Source organism: Colius striatus, chromosome Z, assembly GCF_028858725.1.
Source record: "Colius striatus isolate bColStr4 chromosome Z, bColStr4.1.hap1, whole genome shotgun sequence".
In the NCBI taxonomy this organism is placed as follows: Eukaryota; Metazoa; Chordata; class Aves; order Coliiformes; family Coliidae; genus Colius; species Colius striatus.
Genome location: NC_084790.1, coordinates 81,651,900 through 81,673,106, shown reverse-complemented (window position 1 = coordinate 81,673,106; position 21,207 = coordinate 81,651,900). Strand labels below are relative to the sequence as shown.

The 21,207-nt window shown below is 36.0% G+C and overlaps 1 protein-coding gene across 1 annotated transcript in view; it reads left to right on the top strand.

The window, feature by feature from the left end:
• The first annotated feature begins 1,381 nt into the window (after nt 1-1,381).
• Nucleotides 1,382-21,207, top strand: part of RIT2 (Ras like without CAAX 2) — a 196,554-nt gene continuing 176,728 nt past the window's right edge. The window contains exon 1 of the mRNA XM_062018765.1: nt 1,382-1,484. Within this exon, the coding sequence (XP_061874749.1) occupies nt 1,382-1,484 (103 nt within the window). The remainder of the gene's footprint in view (nt 1,485-21,207) is intronic.

The following is a 21,207-nucleotide window of genomic DNA, read 5'->3' as shown; positions in this document are numbered from 1 at the left end:
TCTTCCCCTTCCTAATTTTCTTTAAATGATGTCTTTAATCAGGTTATATTTTTTTTTCTTTCCCTTTCAACTGTAATTCCCTATTCCTGTGTAATGTCATGTGCTTATTCTCTGTGAAATAATTGGAGAAGTGGACAGATGAAGATTTCCAGCTTCCAAGATGCTTTACTAGTTATCTCTCCTGCTTCTATTTCTTTGTTACCTTAACAATTTCACCTGTCATGAAAAACCAGCACTTTCCAAAGTAGAGCGAGTTTTAGCTTTCCATTCCTTTTACAGTGGATGCTTTTTGGTCTTCAAAAATGTTGCATAACAGTTACAGTTCGGTAAATAACTTACTGGGCAAATAAGATAAAACTGGAAAAGGATCTTATTCTCTAAATATACTACATCTGTTAAGGACATCAGAAGAAATCACTGATGAGCTGCAGTCTTTTGTTGTCTTTTCACTGAATAATTCTAAGGGAAGATATTTACACTGGCTGTCTTTTGCAAACATTTTGCTTTATTCTTTCCTTATTTATTTGGACTGAGCAAGTTCGTTATATCACTATGCAATCCTCATATTTTTTTTTATTTGCTTATATGAATATCTTCTCGATAAATAGATATTTCCCCCTCCTTTAAGCCCCAATCTCCTCCTGAAATTTTGTGGAAGAAAAGAAAAAAAGAAAAAAAACAAATCAACCTTTTTTTTTTTTTTTTCCCCAAAGTGTCTGGTTTATTTCTGCAAACAATTTGTGCAAATTAAACTAAATACAAATTGGCTGGGGAAAAAATACAGCCTTATAAAACTTCTCTGCTTTGCAATAAGCTTTGTGAAGCATAAAGATTCTCAAAAGTTTTTGCTTATTTCACTTCCGTTAAATGTAAATCTGGCAAACTCAATGAACATAGGATGATTATTTAACTTCAAGGTGACACAGAGGTTGTCTGATCTGCTTTATTATTGTTTAAGATTCAGGTTAGTACTACATGGAATAACAAGCATCATAATTGAGAAATGTGACCCATTTTCTTTTTCTGGAGGCTCTGCTCAATTTGATTCCAACAGCACAGCAATACACAGAGCTATCAGGGCTCTTGAGCCTCACAAAACTGCTTCTGTCCAGGAACAGAAACACAGAGAATGATACGGAGCTGGGAGGGGGCAGAGAGAGATTTTTATTGGAAGCTGTTAAAGTGGTTGCTATGAGACCTTCTCCAGCTAACACAGGCACAGCAGCGAGAGTGAGGCTGATAAATCGTGCCTCTTGTATTATACCTTTGCTTTCTCCTTTTTTTTTCCCCTAATACAGCTTTTACAGTTGTTTAAGAGCACAGAAAGCACCTGCCAGTTGCATTTTCTTTCATTTTGCTCCCTTCTTCTGCCTCATGCAAGATGGAGCTACAAAATGAAATGATCAGCTCCTCCAGCATTTCTTCAGCAAGCTCCAGAGAGTACAAGGTGGTGATGCTAGGAGCAGGGGGAGTTGGCAAAAGCGGTAAGTTTCAGCAATAGCGTTTTTGGGGAGAAAGAATGAATTGGGACTGTAAAGTTCTTGGAACAAGAACGTTGTTTAATTAAGGATGTAATCTCTCTCTTGCACATCATTTGTGGAAAAGACTATAATTTGTGACTGGGGCAATGAGTCAGCTTAATTTGTTACAAACTGAAATGCTATAAGCCTTTTAAATTGGATATCTTTGTAAAACTCACCTTGGCTCCATTGTATATGAGGAGAGAGTGGTCAGCTTGCTGTTGTTATTTTAGCAGTAAGTGCTCATGTCACTAACACTTTGTGAGGGGCGATGATTTGCTGGGTAGTATAGATGTAACTTGTTGGCCTGCCAGTCCTTGTCCTCAGGCACAAATGAAACTAAGTGCAAAGTAGCTGTACAGTGCAAAGGATGCCGCTCTAAGTGTGGAGGATGCCTACAGTGACTCTGTTTTTTTCTCCAAGCCTTCTTTTTACTTTTTTTTGCTGAGTCTCATTATGGCTAAGCTGGTATTAGTCTCTTCTTCTCACCGGACAGTTACAGAACGCATGTCTGAGTTTCACTCCAGATAAGGTAGACTTGCAGCATATTTTAATATCATTGTCCAGTGCTGGCAAAATATGCTAGTGTCTGACAATGATATCTCTTCAGAGTAGCCATTATTTTCTCTAGAAAATATTTTCTTTTTCTGAGATATTATCACCTTTGATTTATTCTCACTGACACTAGCAGGCTCTGCTCTTAAAAAGATTTTGCTGAATGTGCAATGTTTGTCTCAAAAGCCAGTGTATTCAGCTGGCCACAAAAGAAGCATTTGATTACATCTTCTGGAAATTTAAAAGAAAAAGAGATAAAGAAAACAAACAACAAAAAAAGGATAATAAAATGTTTCCAGACTAGAATTCAAATAAATAAATAAGTAGTGACACTAAACTGTAATAACTGTGCAGATCTATCAAGACTTATTTCCTAATCACACAGTATGATAAGGTATATGTGTAAAAAAAAAATAAATATTGAGAATGGACATGATTTCCTCTCTGTATCCATAATCCTTTTCCTTGTTATGTTTGGTTTCAACTTCAGCAACACATCTTTCAGTTAAAGCCATTTCCCGTCAATATTGCTTAACAAGTAAATAGTTCTTGCACAGATGGTACTCTGTGATCACTATATAAAATGGGAAAAAACCAAAATGTTCATTACATCAGTGTAACTTTCTGCAGTTTCAAACTACCTTTTCCACAGTAAAACAAGTATACAGGATGTGTCAACTGGAACTTTCAGTGAAACATCACTTCTTTTTTTTTTTTTCCTGAGTACATCCAAAAGATGGCAACAATTTTTCCTAAACATTTTGTAAGAACCTCATAATGTTGATATTTACTTACCAAAGCAAAAGATACAAGGACTACACCATGTTCATATTATAACTAAATCAACAGCTGAATTTTACAAACATACAGAGGAAATTTTAAGAGTTATCTATGATTAGAGTTTTAAAATACAAATGAAGTTTATTCAAATCTCCTTATTCAGAAGATATCAGTTGTTGATTGAATAACAGTAAAGACTTTGAATCTGTTTATTACACAAAGTAGTGATACATCCCCAAGAATAAGGAACATATAACTATTCAAGAAGACTTGAATGTTTATGTGGTTTAGAGAAATAAAAATAGGATTAAATGAATAGCTATGACATTCAACGGGCTTAATGAAAACCTGTTTTTTTCTCAAAAGTGACATTTCAGGGAGAAACAACAGCAACTCAGAATTAAGAGTCTAGAAGAAAGGAGATGAACAGATCATTATTTGCTTACTATGAACTTCAAATATGAAATGGGCATTTCAGTAGAATCCTGGGAGGTAGACCCACTGATAGAATTCTAATAAAGCAAAATTAATGTCTTTCCATAAATTCTACCTCTTGTATAGGCAAATTACTGGTTATACACTGGATTATAAGCAGAAACAGGCCGATATGACTACTTCTGTTCTCCAAGATGAGACGAGTCTTGAAGTGGCTTAGATTTACTTTGTTAAGGAATCATGAATTTCATCATAAAAAGGGGTCAGACTTGAATAAGGATGACTGTTTTTCTAAAAAATTTCATTTTCGATATAGAGTTTGACAGATTAGTGTTATCTGGGATGATGTATGGATAATATCCTGTTTTCTTTTCCCCTCTTCTCCACTTTTAAAGTTACAGGGTCATAGAATCTCAGAATCACAAACTCTTAAGGGTTGGAAGGGACCTTGAAAGGTCATCTAGGCCAACATCATTGCCAGAGCAGGACCACTTAGAATAGGTCAAGTAGGAATATGTCCATGTGGGTTTTGAATGTCTCCAGAGAAGGAGACTCCACAACTCACCTGGGCAACCCATTCCAGAATTCCCTCACCTGAACAGTGAAGAAATTTTTCCTTGTGTTTCTTTAGAACTTATGTTCCAACTTGTACTTGTTATCTCTTGTCCTATCATTGGACATCACTGAAAGTCCTCATAAAAGCAGTAATAGCTAGGGTTAAGTTGTTTATTGGAAAACACCTTTTGGATTTAAACCTTTCATTCCTCATTTTTCAGCTTTGGAAAAAAAGTCTCCCTAGAAACTAAGCTGCAGAAATTCTAGAATTCTTTGCCCTGGACATAGTTCACTTGTAGAGATCCCCTAGGTATTTTGATCTTCTGCTTCCTACCCTCTTCTGCTCTCTTACTGTGTCACTTCAGACTACAAATATGCATGTCTTTGCATCAAATATTGCATGCTTGTCATAAGGTGTTGAAGGTGATTTCATTAGTGGACAGGGAGGAATGTGGTAGAGGATATAATGCTCTTTTGACATCAGTGTTTACAGAATATTTGCTTTGAGTTGTCAGACTTGTCTCTTCAATTCCGTGCTCCAAGATTGCATATAATGTAGGAGAAGAGCCAGCATCCTGTTCCTTGAGTTATTCAGTGTAGTAGGAATTTCAGAAGAACTGATAAAAGAAAAGAAAACTCAGCACATACAAGTCCAATACCTGCAACATTCAGAGTAGTGTTGTGTGAACTGCAAATACTTTAGGAATTGTTAAGTAAAGGTCTTCACATCTCAAAACCAGTATTAGAAAACATAATAAATGATTCTACATTTTGCTGTTTTATAGGACAAAAAAAAAATAACAGAGTTCTGAACAAACAGGTTATAGTAGTGTTTAATTAATATGTAGAAAAGTATATGTAAATGATTTCTGTACTGTAATTCTAAATTATAAGTTTCCTTGAGTGAATTATCTCTTCTAAGGCTTCTGAAAATAAAACTTTTTTTCTTTTTTTCAGAGCAATATGCTAGTTTCTTACTCTGTGTACATTTTGCCTCACATGAAGAACAGCTATATGCTCCGCTGCAAGTTCATTCCAAAATTAGACTGGAGCCAGGAATTTAACTCCATGAATTCATAGAATCATAATGGAATAATAGAATGATAGGGGTTGGAAGGTATCTTTAAAGATCTAGTCCAACCCCCCTGTTCAAGCAGGTCCACCTAGATCAGGTCACTCACTGGAATGCATCAAGGCAGATATTGAAAATCTCCAGTGGAGATTCCAAAGAAAATCTTCTATTGACTCTCGTTTGATTATAGTCCATTCTGAAATTACACATTTCCAATGTGTAAATGTAGGTACATTTTAACTAAAAATAAGATTTCAAAACTTGGTGTTCTCTGAATCAATGACAGATCTCTGATCAACTCAGTACTGTTCAAACCTACTTGAACTTGCCTGAAAAAAACGTTTAAAAACTAAGAATCTTAGTGGTTTTGAAACAAATTTTACTTACAAATATCTTCAGAACTGCATCAATATATTGAAACTTGAACTCTCATGGACCTCTGAGTTTAGCTTTATTTTTCAGTGTTACACAAAATACAAACAAAATAGCCTCTAAATCCTGAGATCATGCAATTCTGGCTTATAAGTAGCAAACTAATTACTTTAATAACAATAATTAAGTGCAGCATATTTTGCAAAAATATTGACAATAATTAACTTCATGGTTGCAGATTGACAAACAAAAAGAACAAACAAATTGATGTACCTATGAGGCTGAATAGTAAACCTTTGTCTAATTAAAAATCCTTATCATTATTAGGAATCATTATTTCCTAAGCATTCTTCAAATACTGCTCAGGCTGTACCATAAACTAACTTTATGTACATCCTCTTGGCTGAATGAAAGTGCTATTCTAATATGATGTTGGGGTTTTTTAAAGGACAAGAGGATCATTAGAAGCAATCAACATGGTTTTACCAAGGGGAAATCATGTTTAACCAACCTGATAGCCTTTTATGAAGATGTAACCAGGTGGATAGACGGTGGTAGTGCAGTGGATGTGCTTTATCTGGATTTCAGTAAAGCATTTGATACCATCTCCCACAGCATTCTTGTGGCAAAACTGAGAAAGTGTGGGCTGGATGATCAGGTAGTAAAGTAGATTGTTAACTAGTTGAAGGCAAGAAGGCAGAGAGCTGTGAGAAATGAGACAGGGAAAAATATTTCTTAGGCTGATCTGGTTAGAGGAAGCATGCCTACATTATTGATTTCCTTTTTCTTTCTTTCTTTTTTTTTTTTAACAGTATTTAACAAATGCCATGTTTCTACACATACAGGTGACTCATCCTGTTAATTTCAGGATTATGCGTAAAATGTAAGTTCTAAAATGTGTGGAAACAGCAATGGTTTCTGTGACGTAGGAACTTCTGTACTAGGAATTAGATTGAATTTCCATTTATCCTTTATCTATGTGATCAACTGTCTTAGTTTTGACTAATTCTATCTCTATTCCATCTAGATAAAGCAAATTCTGTGTCTATTCATTTCAAACATGTCCTTGTAAGAAAAGCCCCCCGTAAACAGAGACAGCATCATGGAGTGTGTACTGGCTCCAGCTGTTTGTTAATCCCTTAGACATAAATTATCATATCATCCAGGCTACACTGGAAAAGGATGAAGAATCAAGATAGAGGCTCAAATCTCTTTGATGTTCAAAATTGCCATTTGGTTCTGCAAATGTTGTTCTTGCACCATCAGAAGACTTAGTATTGTAGAACACACTTCATTCATTGATCTAAAACTTCTCAGTAGGCCCTTTTTCAGGAATGGTTGGATTTGTTTCCATTTTTTTCCCCCCAAATATGCTCTCAGGTACACATATGCTTCCCTCAGTGCCTGATGAATGTATTAAGAGAAATGAACACTGTTATTCTACCAGTTGGGTTTTTCGTGTGTGATGCTGTAAAGGAAATTACAGTCAAGAATTACAAAAGTAGTATATAGATTGATGGTGTTGTAGGTTGTATTTTCACCATGAAAAAAACTGTATATTGTACAAATGGCCCACCAATGCCAGACAACGACATAGCTGGTATCGTTTTTCCCATAAATCTAATCAAACACTGGAAACTTTATAAATCCAGAGTCCTGAAATATTAGTAATCTTTTATAACAAAACTGGTTTATGTTTGAAATCACTTCATATATAGGTTAATTAACTCATTTCATGCTTGATCGTATATAATTCCAGCTTCTAGCTATTTTTTCACATCACTGGTTAACAACTATTCTCTTATTTTCCTGTCTGCTAACACATACAGACAATGATCAGTTCACAACTTCATCTTCTTTCTCTTCAATACTTAGAGCATTTGGAATCTCAGTCGTAGAAGCTTATTTTCTTTCTCAGCGTAACTTGTATCTTTGAGAGATATGTATTGCCACATAATTTTCTGAATATGAATAAAAGAAATTCACATGCTATTCTATTATAGGTATTATTAGAAGCAAGATTGCTTGCTGACTTCTTGACAGTCTTGTTTTTTATTCTTTTGAAAGTAAAGAATTCTTTTGTTCAGATATAGTTCATGGAGATCACATATAGAGAAATATATGCAGTAACCCTTAAGTTACTTACACTTCCTGTCAATACAGTCACTGGTGCTATCATATCTGTAGTGATGACATGAATTGTTCTTTTCCATATGTATTTTTCTAATTTTGAAGGGTTTCACTAGGTTATGACTGCTGAAGATGATAATTCAAATAATTCTGGATCCATTTCTGATATTCTTCATTTATCTTTAGTGTATTTGTTTTCCACTCCAAAGGATTAACTGCATTGCTTATTCGTTGCTTTTCTCCACTATGGGCAGACTTTGTGGCCAGAATTATTTGTTTTGGAGAAATAAGCTATAGATAATTTTGTTATTTTGCCCTTTCATATAATTCATTGTTTGGAGAGGCAGAGGATTCAGCTATGGTTCTGGCATTTAATAAGATGGCTTCTGCGTGTGAGACATCAATTGGCTACTGAGAAAGCTGCAGTGCTGGTTTCTTCAGTACAAGAGGCATCTAATAAATAGAAGAGAACAGAGAACACTAACAGAGATGATAAAAGGGCTGGTGCAATATGATTTATGATGACAACTGATTATGACTATATTCAAATAGCTCTCTCAACCAGTAGTCCATGATTCTTTATTGTGCAACTTGCATATGCATACAATGATTTATTATCAACAGGTCTGGATACAGCTTTAATGTGAACGAGTTGTTCTACCCAACTTCTCCCATCATGACATCCAGATGATGAATGACCACTTGTATAAACCTAACAAGAGCACTGGTCACTGTCTGTGACACTTTGGCACAGAAGATTTATGATATTTGAAGGTCATAAATATATTTTCCAAAATTTCAGCAGGAAAGGGATCAGAATTACTAAATGGAGAGTAATCATTTAAGTGGTAAAATTAGGATTAAAACATGTATAATTAGAAGTGCATGGGATATTCAGGTCTGAATTCTTTTGTGTGATAAGAGGAATATAAGTCCTTAAACACTTCTTTAAAACAATAGGTTGTAGAACAGTTTTTGAAAGGAATAGGTTGATGAAAGTTTTGTTAGTCTAATTGACTGACACTGATTTAAGATAGAAGAATACACTATAGACATTGAGTATAAATGAACAAATATACCTGATTAAATAAAATAAAAATATTTAGAGTCTTTAAACTCTCTTGTAAAGTGATGCCGTGAAGCAGCCAATCAGGACTCAATAGCCAATGTGACTACAATGAGCAGGGATTCTGTATTGCAACGTTGGGGAACATGGGGGATTTCTCCACCAACCGTGCCCACCCCAGCCTTTGGATTTTCAGTTTCTATTTGCAGCAGTGGACTTGTTTCTTGTGTAGCAAAAAAAGAGATCACTTATGTTAGAGTAGAATCAGAGAATCGTTACAGTTGGAAAAGACCTTTAAGATCATAAAGTCTAACCACTAACCTCGTACTGCCAAAGCAACTAAATCATATACCTCTGCTCTATGCATTTTCTGAACAGCTCTAGGGATGGTAATTCCACCACCTCCCTGAGCTGAACAGTCCGTTACAATCCTTCATAACCCTCTCAGTTAAAATATTCTTTCTAATGTCCAATCTAAACCTGTCCTGGTGCAACTTGAACCCATTCATTCATGTTTTTTCATTTGTTACGGGAGAGAAGTGATTGACAACCACTTCACTACAACTCCCCTTCTGGCAGTTGTAGAGAGTGATGTCTCCTGTCAGCTTCCTCTTATCTAGGTTAAACATGCCCAGCTCCTTCATCTGCTTCTCATAAGATTTGTTCTCTAGACCTTTCCCCAGCTTTGTTGCCCAGCTCTAGACACTCTCCATCCCCTTCATATCCTTCTTGTATCCTTCCAAACTGAACATGAGCTCGAATAATTTCAAGGTGCAACCTTACCAGCGCTGAGTACAAGGGGACAGTCATCTCCTTGGCCCTGCTGGTCACACTATTTCTGACAGAGGCCAGGATCCTCTTGGCCTTCTTGGCCACCTGGGCACACTACTAGATCGTGTTCAACATCCCCAGGCCCTTTCCTGCCAGACACCTTTCCAGCCCCTCTGCCCCCAGCCCGTAGCAGTGCCTGGGGTTGGTGTGGCGCAAATGCAGAAAGTGGCACTGGGCCTTGTTGACCCTCATACAATTGGCCTTAGTCTACTGCTCCAGGCTGGCCAAGGCCCTCCCAAGAGCCTCTCTGGCCTCAAATAGGCCTATGCCCCTGCTCACCTTGGTGTTGTCTGGGAATTTAGTTAAGGTACTCTTGATCCCATCATCCAGATTACTGATAAAGATATTAAACAAAACAAGCCCCAACTCTGAGCCCTGGGGAACACCACTGGTGACTGGCTGCTGACTCCATTCACTACAACTCTCTGGGAGAGGTATCCTGTATAACTGGAAACATGCTGAGGTGCACTAACAGTAATGACCACCTAATAAATGTCTTAGGTAGAGGTGAAGATGGAACATAAGTAAACTTGTTATCTCACTACTTGTAAAAAATCTCTTCTTTGTTCTGTTGATGGAAATTTGATTACTGATTTAGAATATTTGTCTAAGCCTTTTCTAAGTGAACAAATATGTGAACTGATTAGAATTCATGGAAGGTTATATTAATGAATCCACTTTTCATGTTGTGATTTAGTGAAAGAGGGCTTCACCTGCACAGTGAAGAACTCAGTGTTATGTGTACCGCTCAGCTCTTCCCATTCATTCTGCTTTCTATTAAGAGGTAGGAAATCTTCTGAGCTGTTCCTCAAGAACAGGAATTGAAGTATCAAAGACTTTCCTAATATCAACTGCACAGCAATCTGCAATTTGAAATGCCCAGATTGAAGTCTCAAACAAGAGAACAAGCACTGTTTCATGACAATGACTGGGCACTGTCGACATCTTTGCTGTAAACAATCTGTTGAAGCAGCCACAGGAACTATTTCCCTTCCAAGCCATCCCTGCTGCTGAGCTGAGCCATCTGTAGCATTTTCGGCAAATGCTATCTGCTAGGATTTGGATGAGATTAAATCCATTACGAACAATCTTGAAAGCACAATTAAGAAAGAGATTTTTTTCATTCTTTTTCTGCTTTCATCTTTTTTCCTTCCATACTTTCTTTCCATTTCTTTAATAATCATTTTTCACTTTTAATTTTTTCATTGACTTTAATTACTCTCCTTTTATGCCTGCAAGCCTTTTTATTTTTTTTCCCCAAAGCTAGAAGGTTCATCATGCTCACACAGCTCCACTGAGAGATATCAAATGTTACCAAAGCACTGTGCAAGGTACCAGTTTCAGAAGTCTTACTCTCTTGGGAAGACACTTTGCTGCAAGCTTTAGTGATTTACTAATGCATTACCCACCCACTAACCAGACCCCGGTGGCGACACTGGCTAAAACCATTTTATTTCAAGTTGTGTAGGGATTATCCAAAAGAAAAACATAGGTCTCTGTATGTGCAGAAGACTATCTCAAGAATTTCCAAGTTAGGCTGTTGTGATTCTGGGCTCCAAAAGATGTATATTTTTGATTCAATTGCCTGCTATAAATATTTCTTTTTCTTTGTATTCAGATAAAAATCAAGAACTAAACTAGTAATTTCAGGCAACTGAAAAGTGGATCCACAACTCATTGGAAACGTTAAAACTTAATTTCATAAACTTTGTCAAAATAAAACTGATAATCAACTAAGAGACTGCCAGATGTAGTTCATCTTTATCTTATACTGGCTACAGTTATGAGAAGAGCTGTTGATTAATTTCTTTCCTTGCAATTTCATAGAAGTGCTGTGCAGTTGTGTAATTCCATAATTCCATATTCACACATACAAAATAAAGGAACCCTAAGTGAAAGTTGTATTCTATGTCAGATCTCGTGATCTTAGTAACTTTGCCTACCTATTATCTGTGTGACAGCTTGTGATGGTACAGTGAATCATTGCCTGCTGAATAGTGTTTGCAATGACTTTACAGACATGTCTCTTGCAGTTTGCAAAATATGTACCATTGTTTTGATTTTTACACAAAATGTTGAAACCCAAAACCAAGTATTGTCAAATTCTTGATTGTTTCAAATCAGTAGAACTCTAGCTTCTTAAATTGTGCAGAGTGTCAGGCAGCCTGTAAAGTTTCCCTTTCTCTGAATTTTGTTAGAGACTTTCTAAAATAGAAATGGCATTCCTTTTCCAATTTGAATAAAATGTAATTGTTAAGACATTTTCTACACAGTGAATAATCTTACTTGGGTTGCCTGGTGACAGGGTCATATGTTCATTCATCACACACAATATACCAGAGACCTGCTTCGTACAGTAACTGTCACTGCCTACAGTCAAAGAACATATTCTTGGGCCTCATGATATGTCCTTACGTTTGTATAAATGAGAGACACTCTATTTCTCTGCTGGACACAGAGAAGAAGAAAGAGAAATCTATGACAGTATATAAAGTAATCCCTCTGTGATCTCCAGAAACATGTTTTTCTATGCCTTTCTTACCTTTCATACAACAGTTTCAGTGGATTTTCCAGTGTCTAATAGCTTTGAATTTGCATCATAATCTCTCAGTGCAGACTCTATTGACTGATCTGTTTTTGTAAAAGTGGAGGTCAAAAGACTCATTTTTAACATCTTTCCTGTGGGAAAATTGACCAAGATCTTGAATGTTTCAAAATGTCTGACATAACAACAAGCTTGTACTTTTCTTTCAGATAAGATTCTCAAAATTACAATTGACTGTGATATTTGAAGGTGGAGAAGTATTTAGGAAAAAAGACAAAACAGAAGATGCAAAAGAAACAAATCAAGCAGTGAGAGGGAGAAATGTAACAGAGGTGAATAACTGAAAATAGAGAATAAGAATTAAAAAAAGACATAGGAAAAAGACTGAAGAAACAGAAAATTAGACAATAGTAAAGGAGTAGAAGGAAAGAGCAGCAGTTCATACTTCAAAGAGTATTGGTTTCAGATGATGGTTTTTCATTGTGCTCCTCCAAACTAGATACTACTGGCCCATGGTTACACCCAAGATCTGTCACTACTGGTGGCCAAAAAGTATACAGAGGTCATTTTAGAGCATCTTTGTCCTGTCTTTGTGACTTCCTATCCCATGTTTCCCACTCACTGGCTTTCAAGAATAGGAAGCTGGAGAGGTAATAGCACAAATCTTGGCACAAACCTTTCTTTCCCAGTTCTTCACATGCTGTAGAAGCTTGCCTCAGCTCTGAAAATCTAACAATATAAATTAAGAGAATGCTAGACAAAGTAGTGTGGTGTTCTTACAGTCATGCAGAACTGGGATGAGTTTCTGTGCCCTAGTCTTAGCTATACCTAGCACTCGATGTAATCAGTGGGAGATATTTTGTCAGACTCTGTTCTGTTCTTTGAAAAATCAGATCCATCCACACATCAAAATCTCAAGTAAAATAATGAATCACAGTAGTGCTAGAGATACAGTTTACTCAGTACTAGGAAAAAGAAAATCTCCTTTTCCCCAATCTGGGAAAAATTTCAAGATGTAAACTAAAAATATATATATTTCTATATGTAGTCTCTTATTCTTTGTGACCCAGCTGTTACTTTTCCTCTCATTGCCTAGCTTTTATTGCTCATCACACTTGCTATAAACAAACAGCTACCTCCCTGTAATCAAATGTAAACAAATGGCAGTAGGAAGAAAAATCAAAACAAAATGCCAGTGAATATAAACACACGTAAGATTTATTTAAGTGTAAAGTAACACACATTTTCACTCTTTAAGAAAAATAGTTGTTAGTGCCAAAGAATTATTCAAGGAATTATAAAAAGCTCTGCAAAACTCAGTGACACGACCGTTTCTACTGATTGACAGAGACAGTAATAGAATTATTTGCTGATTGAAAGCCTTTATTCCTCAATGTCATTTACAAAAATAAAAAAAACCCCAACAACTCCTATGGATCAAACTACCTTGTGAAGCTGCATTCTATGTTTCTAAAGCAACACTGGATGTGTACTGCAATATTAAGTTTCAAGTATTACTTATATAAGTCTTGTATGTTGGAAAACTTTGGGATGTTAATGTCAAAGTCATTAACAAGCATGTGAAGGAAGTGTATACTCCTTGTCTATAAGGAGGAAAAATGTAGAAATCAAAATTTTTGTGCCAAAAAATTTAGACTGTTCCCTTCCTCATTCAGTATTTTGAATAAAGTCAATAAAAATTGTAGACAGTGAATAGTCTACAGAGTTGGAACTTAGGGGAGTACCATTGGCACCGCTAATGTTAATTTAGTCACAAGAAATAGCAGGATGTGGATTGGAAACAAATCAAATAGACTGTAGCAGATGTGATCTCTCAGGAAATGGCCTAGGTAGACAGAATACAAGCTTGCACTGAGATGAAAATTCTGGAGTGCTTCACAATTTTCTCTAGTTCACAGTTCAAGTTCTGTGCAAGAGACAAATAGTAATTCCTTCCAGGTTCAATGTGTAAAGGGTGGCTAAAAAAATCACTAAGAAGCTGGTCATAGGATTACTTACTTTTAATTCCTTCCTCCCACTTTTCTCCTTTTTCTTGCAGGCTCTCCTTTTGAACATATGGAAGAATTTATAAGAGATGTGTGAAATATAAAATACAATCTGTTTGTGTTAGTACAGTGGTGGAGTCCATGCTATCTTTCAAAAGTCTTTTTCTGTTTCTCATGAACTCAATTTATTTCCTGCTAATAAAATATTTTACCAGCAATATGGCAGTGTTGAAAGGCTTAGACTGATAATCTGTTATGAAAGGATTTTTCTCTTCCTGTTTTACGTTGTTTTATATCTTTTATTTATTTCTATATTTATATGAATTTCAGAATGTTTAACATATGATGAGTTTCTGACAATAACACAGTGCTAAAAAACTTATACATCTTCAGAGACATCTCCCAGCCAAACTGATAACCAAACATGTATTTTGTTCACTTTAGCACTGGAAAACCAAGATAGGGTGGGCCTTACTTGTTCTATCAGTGTCATTCTCATCATATCTATTCAGCTCAATGATTACTGTCAGTATTGTGGCATTTCAAAGAAGAGTTACAGAGAGAGTGGAAATTCAATTTGTGTTCTGTACCACCTCACATATCACAAAAAAACCTCATCAGCTTAATACAGACACTTTGCTTGATCTTAGCAGTAAAACAGAAAGAATATAACTTTTTTTCTTATACTGAGAGTTCTACTTAAATGAAAACATCTTAATGAGGAAGCCACTCACATCAGAGTAGATGGAGAATGGAGGTAAACAAGAAGAAATTATGCAGCTGAAGAAAGAAAACTGCATTTCTTCCTAACTGTCTCTTTGAAATTACCATAGAATACTCAGACCTGTTTCCTGTCCCATTGAAATGTCTCTGTGAAAGTGGTTAAAGCAATGCATGGTTAAATGAAATGGAAGAGAGAGATGCAAAGATGTAGGAATTACTTTAGTAATTTCTGTAGATTTGGGGAGAAGTAACAAGCAGCCTTGTGTCCAGTAAATATTATAAAAGAATCTACATCAGAATTTAAAAGATAAAGGGCTGCAAGAGTCTTTAGATTTCAGTGCCTTATAAAAGTAAATGACATACAGAATAAATGTTCCTAGGTTAGAAAAAAAAGTTTCTAAAGTTTAAGACATATGTCTTAGGGTAAGAAATTATGGTGGATTGATCACAGCCATGAGCCAAACACCTGCCCAGGAGCTTGTTTGCTCTCTCTCTTATAGGAAAGAGAAAGGGAAAGGCAAAAAGACTTGTGGCTCAAGACAATAGTTTAGTAACTGAAGCAAAATCTTTGTGAACAAGCAAAGAAAAATAAGTAAGTTATTCACTACTTACCACTGTCAGTCAGACTTTTAGTCACTGCCTGAAAATCAGGACCTAGGTAGATATGACAACTTGGGAACAGAACTGCCATAACTGTTAATGTCTCTGCTTTCTCCTGCTTTCCTTAAGTTTTTATTTCTGAGAATGAGACAATATGATACAAAATATCTCCTTGTTCAGTTTGGACCAGCTGTCTCAGCTCTGTCTTTTCCCAGTTTCTTGTCTACCCCTAACCCTCTTTCGTGGAACAGAGTAAGAAAAAGAAAAAGCCTTGATGCTCTGCAAGTAGGCTTGATAGTGTGAGGTCAGTGGTTTGACTCAATGATCTTAAAGGCCTTTTCCATCTAAAACTATTCTATAATTCTAAACACTGTTCAGAAATTGTCAAAACATTGGTGTGTTATCGACATTTATTTAGTCACTGATCTGAAACATAGCACCATACTGGCTGCCATTAAAATTGACTTCAGTTCAACCAGAGCCAATTTGTACTCTGTAAAGGTGTAAAGGTTTCCTTTGTACTTAGTGTCTGTAATATATATGTGTCATATTAACCATGTGTTAGTACAATCATACCCTTCTGTTTTGTGAAATATTTGCCATCCAGCTTCCTCCCATATTCCTCGTAAACACTAACATTGGATCCAGCTGAGCCTTATAGTCAGGTACTAAGGTACTTAAAATTTTCTTGTAGCTTTTTCACACAGCAGGTGGTTTATGGCATGCTAAGCTTTTTGCAGTTAAAATGAGGAATACTATATTTATAGGATCATTAAATCACCATTGGCAAAAGGCAGGTCAGTATCTCTAGCATTTTGTGCCACTTCCAAAGCATCTGTAGTTCTAAGGAGACTTAAATCACTTTGAACTGTCTTTCTTGGAAGGAATCTGTTGAAGCTCATACTGCAGGTCATCCCACACTAGTATTGCAGTGATCCTCAACATAGCTCTCAGTTTTAGGGTTTATCCATACAACACAGTATTTGCAAGTCAGTCTGGGATGCCAAAGAATTTTTGAAGTCTACCACTATTCAATACAGCTGTTCTACTATAGGTCACTAACTCTGAGCAAATGACAGCCACATGCAGAAATCAGAGACAGTGCAGCACAGCTGAGATAGTGGAACAGGTCAGCAGCAGTCTCCCAGGATATTTTGATGTCACACAGGATAGACAGATCTGGACAGCTGTGCTGTCTTCACACTGTGGTTCTTGTCATCTCTCTGATACCAGCTGCAGTTCTCAATACCCAGGTGGTATTTTTCAAAGTGTGATAGTTTCTTGGACTCTTCAGGACTTCTGGCAAACATCTAGATTTGTTCTGTGATAGGGAATGGCCACTTCTGAATAGTCATTCGCAGAGATTGTTAACATGTTCGTACCAATTCCAGTAGTCAGTATTGAGTAATGCAGCAGACAAGAGTGACTGAAATGACAGTTAAAGGCAGATGAGGTTTTGTCTGTCTTTCTTTAGGTCAAGTTAATCTGATAGACATAAATGTAATAAAAAGTTACAAAAATATAATTAATTTCTTCACTATTTCATCCAGTTTAATGTAGTGCTTATGACTGCAGCTTGAGCCTATGTATTCATGTCTTGTTCCCCTGTCACCATCTTGATTCATACATGTTTTTAAATGATGCATCAGCTTTTACTTCTGTTTGTTAGTTTTTGAGTGTGAAAAATACCAGGATTTTTAGAGTAAACTAGTAGTTCCCAGGCAGCCATAAATCTGCGTCTGGATTTTAGTTTTCATTTTTTAAATACATAAATATCTATGAATAATATTCTCATCAATTATATATAAAAATAAGTTTAAGCTGTATGATGTTTAACAATCAAATTGCTGGTGTTATTGTGGCAGGTGATGCATATGCAAGTGTAAGTTAGAAAGTTATTGCAAGCATAATGCCTGCATAAATGTAAGTATCTCTCTGGTCTAAACTTCCTAGTCCCTTGACACTGCAACATGAGGCCATGTTGCTGCTGATTATCTAACGACAGGAACTTGTGTTGGAATGTAGTTCCGTATTTTATATTATGTCTTGTGACCCAGTGTACAGCCCACCTCTCAGTGAGTTTACCATCTACAAAATAAGACCAGAGATTAGGTGTTGAAGATTCAGACAGCTCTGCAATTTACCAGAAAGAAGCTTTCAGGACATTCTGTGGGAAGAGATTTTTGTACTAATGTTGAAATTCATCTTGCCTAATCTCATCTTCCAAAAAAGTTATGAGTCTAGATCTGTAGGTGCTATCTCTAGTTGGTGGATCAAGTTGCATAAGCCTAGATACTTAATGCTTTTCATTGTCTGAGAGAAGCTTGAATGGCTAGACAGCTGACTACTTGTCAAAGGACAGGTGAAAATGTCGCTAATCAATGTGGAGAGTTCTTTAGCGTAAGAAACTGCAGTATTCAGTACAAGTTCCTAGTATTGCAAAACATATGGATTTTTCCTCTGTTTTTCACATTATGCAGATGACTTCAGTAAAATTTATTTTTCTCTATTAAAACCATCCATAATTTCAATGATAGTAGTGTTCCCGTTTAAATTGAAAATGTATAGTCTGGTGATCTTTATGATGTATGTCTTTCTCAGACCTTAACCCACTGGGTTTGTCAGACTTTCTCATTCCCCAGTCTAAAGGGTTTGTTTCTTTTGGCTCATGTAGACTGACAAATTTAACTTTGGAGTTCTCTGTTCAAATACAATAGCCTTCAACATACCCAGAGGTGCAATTTCCTGTTACATTTAATTTTATTAAAGCAAGATAGATTTATGACTTTTTTATTTTCAGTGAGGCAAACAGTAAACAATTTCTGTTCTCTTGAATTCTTCTTTTCATATATTTTACAACTGAAACAATTTAGCTTCTCCACATGATCCGTTATTATTAAAGACTTTTAAAAGGTACTTCAAATTTGTGTAGAATACTTTACAAAATCTACATTGCTATAAATTCTTTTAAGGGATAAGGAAGAAGTACAGTTCTAAACTATCTATAAGGCATATTTTTAATCACAGAGTAGCTAAGAATTTTACAGCAATGTAGGATTGAAGGTTCTTGACAGGATTTGGGCTTTGCTTTGCTTGCATTCTGGAAGAGAGTTCAAACTGATATCACTGTATTTAGAGATTTTAGTGAAAGATGAGCCAGTGCTTCCTGGTGAGGACATGTCTTCTGACATTGATATTGCTTTGTCTTCTGTGCTTCAGACCTTCCCTGGCACTTGTTCTTGGTTGATGTCTTGTTCTGTGCCACTTTATTTATCACGATCAGTGATCCAAGGACATGACATATTCATCCCAAAACAACAAACACTTTCTAGTTTATGATATTTCTTTCCCTTTGCATTCAAGCTAATTAATTCCTCCAGAGAGTAGAAAACTTATGGAGTATAACAATTCTAGCATTTCTGCGGAGACAGCAAGGACAATTGTGTGTCTCCTTTTTTTATGCAAGAATAAACATAATGTGTTATAAAGCTGAATTATGTAAATAATGAAAAAAAAAAAATTCATCTAAGGTAGTGGGTTGTGCAAAGGAATTTATTTCTTCCCTAATGCTAAGTACCACTTAGTACTACATACTAAATTTCCAGAAAGATGTATAGACCTAGAACTACAATTTCATTTTTAAGGAAAATTACCATTTTACACTACTTATCTTATTTAGATAAATAAATCTCAGCCCGTCTTCTTGTCACTCTCCCTTTATTTATTATAATATCTACCCATCCACACTAAAATTTGATTTTCCACAGGCAAAATGGCTCTATAACATATACTTCTCTAAACTTGCGGTTGAGACTTTTTTTCCACAGGAGTTTTCAACTAAAAGAACTAGGATAATGCTACGGGTGTAGATACTTTGGAGGATCTGAAATGAAAACTCTACAATCAACCGTTATTAGGTCCAAGAAATGAATAAAGAGTTTTCAAGTTGCAGGATAATCTTATCTCCAAGATTGTCTTTCCTCTTTCAGAATGGGAGTCCAATTTGCACATCATCAGACCTAGAAATTTTGCTATTTGATAAATGCTGTCTGATGCCTTTAAGTTATCTCCTGTAAGACAAAGTGGCATGTGAAATAATCAGAGACAAATGAAGTGCGAACTTTGCATAAGAGACAGATGATACATAATTTAAACTATCTAGTGGCTGACTACAGTAATTGAGTTGAACAAATTACTTTCCTGAAAACAAGTGGTGGAGTCATCTGGTGCAGTATGAGTAAATAGCTAGTGCCCATGTGTCAGACATTAACATGTGGTGCATAACTGAGGTAGGGGAGCCCAAATGATGCACCTGGTTGTTTCAAGAGTCTCACTGCCTCACCTTTTTGACCTTGCTTTTCCCTGTCTTAGTACATTCAGGTTAGCTAGATAAATCTTGTCAGGTTTTTTCTCTTGTGCTATTCTTTCTGTTTTTCTATTCTCTCTTTACGTTTCAAAAGCTGTGTCATATTGCTATACTTGTGTCACTTCAACATAGAACGGCTTTTGTGTTCTTTTGCTTCATACTACATCTCTAATACCTTCTACTTAACATCATCTGCTTATTTTCTTCATATGTCTGTTTATGTATAACTGCTTATGTTTTCTACTCATGAACACCAACATTTTTATAAGTTTTCTGAGAGTGGTTCATGGGAAAACAGTTGATCTATACATATGCTTTGCATGTGCTCAGGGAGCAGGAAGTAATGTTGTTAACATGACAGCTCTAGAGTTGGCCTGAATTTATGCTGTTCCAGCAGTGGTACTACAGATCAATCCTACTTCTTCCTGATCAATGCTCTGAATAGCATGAGCGGTATTCCACTAAAATGTCACTGACAGACCTGTGCAAGAAGCCATATTTAGTCAGATGTAAATGTACACTCCACCAGGTGACTTGATTTTCAAAAGCAGAATGATACCACGTCATGCCTGTCACTTTTTATATCTGACAATCTCCACAAAGGAATATCCTTGGCCATAATACTAATATGGGTTATACAGATTCATGTTGCTGTATGGTGGTCTATATTTCTGTATCTTAAGATACTTTTTTTCTATTGAACTTCTCAAAGACAGATCAGTACTGCCAATGAATTTTATGACTGTGTTTGATGCACCCAAGGACACGGTCTGCCCTCTCACTTGCCAAGATATACTACTGACTCATATTGAGCCTGCTACCAACCAGTACTTCAAGTTCTCTTTCTGCAGGACTGCTCTCGAGCCACCTCTCTCCCAATTTATACTTTTGTCCAGCACTACTTTGTCCCAGGTGCACAATCTGACATTAAAGATATCAAATGTCAACAAGATGAAATTTAATTTAATGATCTTGATGATAGTACAATGCTGGTGTCTATCTAGATCCCTCTGCAAGACTTCTCATCTCTCAAGAGTCAGCTAAGAGGGATCTTCTTAAATGTAAAGAATTTAGTCTCCATTCCATAGCTAGAATCTCTCTTAAAATAAATAAATAAACAAATAAATGGATTTAAGCAACAATTTACTGAATTTCTTGTTTCTTCTACAGTACCTGTTTGATCAGTTATGGAATTCCTTGACTTGTTTTCTGAAACTATTCCTGGTCAGCTGTATCAGCTGTAACAGTCAGAGATAAGGAAGAAACATGAAAAAGTTTAAGGCCTCTAAAATAAGAGTAGCTTTGAGACAGATATGAGTATTTCTTCTTGATCTGAGTTATGAGATAAAATCACTTAGCAAAAAAGATAGCCTAAATGAGATAGGTGTGTATGCTGTTATACAGTGACTACATAGTTTTCCAGAAATCTCCAAAGAAGAGAAAATCAAGCCACCTAGTCTTTGCAAATCTCCAGACTCAAAGCAGAAGAAGCCTGCTCCAAACTCCATTTAATAGCACATTGATACATCTATGAAGCATGTGGAGAACATAAGACTCAGGAAGGTCCCTTTATGAGATAGAGATTACTCCTGTCAAATCTCTTGAAATATATAAAAATGAGCTAAAACACAACTCCAGATAAATATCTTTT